The 2,671-nt window shown below is 32.9% G+C and overlaps 1 protein-coding gene across 1 annotated transcript; it reads left to right on the top strand.

The window, feature by feature from the left end:
• Window positions 1-851: 851 nt before the first annotated feature.
• On the top strand, window positions 852-1,779 carry LOC132062534 (protein VACUOLELESS GAMETOPHYTES-like). Its single transcript, XM_059455084.1, is given in 2 exon segments — window positions 852-1,252; window positions 1,254-1,779. Coding segments are annotated over 2 exon segments (555 nt in total). The 5' UTR covers window positions 852-1,015; the 3' UTR covers window positions 1,572-1,779.
• The last annotated feature ends 892 nt before the right edge of the window (window positions 1,780-2,671 follow it).

A 2,671-nucleotide genomic window follows, 5' to 3' on the forward strand; every position in this document is an offset into this window, starting at 1 on the left:
TTAAATAATCTTTTGGATCTAACTTTTTAATCTCATGAGCCCGTAATTTTCGTGGCACAAAATTAATAAATATCAACCTAAAAAGAAATACTCAAATTCGAATTGCTTTTCAACTTCCCTAGCAAAAAGAAGACAAACTGAATTAAATTCGAACTAGCCGTTTCCAATATGCAACATACAAACTTAATTTAAATATTCTTCGAGCATAAGTTTGTAAGAATAATAAAACGTTAATATCTCAAACTTTGAGAACCTTTCCACAAGGCATAAGCTTGACTTAGTCAAACAAATTTGTCACCTTCACAGAAGTGCACAAGGAGTTGGGTCCCAACTCCCAACTATGCCAGTTCCTAGTGAAAAGGGTAACAGAAAAATAATTTAATTTAAGACTAATATAAGGACATATTGTTAATCTTGGTCCCTTAAATATTAGAAAATTTTAGTTTGATCCCTGTAATATCTCACTAAATATGTTTACCCTTCAATTAATAGACTTGTGCGCTTTTAATATGTCTGCTAACAGATTTTCACAAATTCAACATCTTCCAACCTAAAATAATAAATGAAGGAACTAGCATCGCTTTCTTGTTACATAAAAGACGTGCATTTCACGTGATTTTACATCTAATAGATTTATTTAGTTTACTTAGTTCATAGTTGCACTATTAAAAATAAGCATTTTCAACGGACGTTTTCGTTGGAAATTCATCACCATTCTGGGATTTTCAACGAAATCTGTCGGAAATAAATGCGACGAGTATAATTTGGACAAAGACTTTCCCTTATATTCTAAATTTTCCAGTACAGTGGAAGGACCAAAAGCACACAACTACATTAATTGAAGGTTCGATATATTTATTTCGGTATCACCAGGACCGAACTTGGAACATGCCAATAATTAAGGGACAAAAAATGCAATTCTCCCCTATTATAAAAACACAACATGAACGTTTGACTTTGCAATTAGATCACACAAACAAGAAAGAATAGGTAACAACAAACGAAGAGTCCTCCAATGGAAGAAGAGTTTAGCCATTTTAGCCATCGCCACCCATTAAAGATCTCCGATATTCTCGACGAAGAAGATCAAGTCATATGCTCCGGCTGTGAGCACGATCTCTCTGGCGGGTCCGCCTACACATGTACAAAAAATAATTGCAACTTCATTCTCCATGACTCTTGTTTCGAGTTGCCAAGGCAAATTAAACACAAGTCTCACCCGAAACACACTTTAAGTCTCCTTCTTTCCTCCTTATAACGATGGGGAATACATGCGCGCATGTGGGAATTCAGGCCACGCTTTTACGTTTCATTGTGAGAAATGTAAGTTTGATCTTCATGTTGAGTGTGCTTCGTTGCCCGAGATTGAAGAGAGGGAAGATCATCAACATCCTCTTACGTTGTGTTATAGTAACTTATTTTTAGGTAAGGGGGATGAAGTGGACGTGATGTGTTATGTTTGTAAAAGAGGAGTTGGAAAGACTTGTTGGTTTTATTATTGTTTGGCTTGTAAATGTGGTGCACATTTGGATTGTGTAGCTAATCAAGAAATTGTAGTGTCAGAAATTTGAGAAACTTGGAATTTTCTATTGTTGAGGGCAAATTTAAGAGAAAATATATGTATGCTCCTGTAGAAATCCAATGCTCCTCGATCTAGAGCTGCCTTTTGATGTCTAATTAATCTACCGTTTCAACTAAGTTTGCGATGTCTACTAGTCATTTGTTTGATTCAACATATTTGCCATTATTTTGGTTCTCTTCATTGAACCTTGTTGAGTATTTTTTTTTCTTGGTTGGATTTATAGCGGATTAAAGTATGTGATATTTATTCCCAATAAGATAGATTAAGATGACACTCAAATGTGTGGTTTAGTGGTCAATGTAATCATTTGTTTACGTTTAGTTAAAAAAGAAGAAGATGAAATGGTTTGTAAACCATGGTCTGATCATATTCAAGTCCCACCAAAAGTAAAAATAGTAGGTGATTGTTTGTCATTTGTCTATGCCTTCGTGAACATAGTTATCTGATACCTTTGCAGGTGGTAAGTTGGTCCGGATGCCACGATTATAAAAAGATGAACTTTTTAGGCTGAGGCGTAGAGATATCTCGCTTCTTTCAGGAGATTCAAGCCCATTGCAATAAAATTTTCACTGGTCCAACAATAGTCCTTTGGACTTGTCTCTTCCAAGATACAATAGTATTTTAACATCGTATGACTATTGACACCTAATTTTTGACCTCCCGTAATTTATTTTAGTCACTCAGAGTCGTTGGATACCAAACAGAGTGAAATATGTATTTTTCAGAATCTAAAATGATTTTATAAAATTATTCAGATAATATTTTACCATTCTTAATTGGTAAGATAATTTCTATAAATATTATAAGTCATTTATAAATTAATTTACACATTTTTATAAATTTACCACAATTATTCATTTAATTGTATAATTTGTTAAAATGTCAATTTGCAGGTATTTCACTCTGTTAAGTTCAAGGAATTTGATTAATTAAAAGAATTAATCATTCTACACCTCAGTTCTTGTTTATTCAATTTATTGGAATTTTATCATAATTAATTGAGTATTTAATTATGATTAATTATGTAATTGTCCATTAAATGGCTATGAAATAATCAATTCATAGTCCAATTATGGCCTAATTGAAAAT

The sequence above is a fragment of the Lycium ferocissimum genome, chromosome 7 (genome assembly GCF_029784015.1).
Source record: "Lycium ferocissimum isolate CSIRO_LF1 chromosome 7, AGI_CSIRO_Lferr_CH_V1, whole genome shotgun sequence".
In the NCBI taxonomy this organism is placed as follows: Eukaryota; Viridiplantae; Streptophyta; class Magnoliopsida; order Solanales; family Solanaceae; genus Lycium; species Lycium ferocissimum.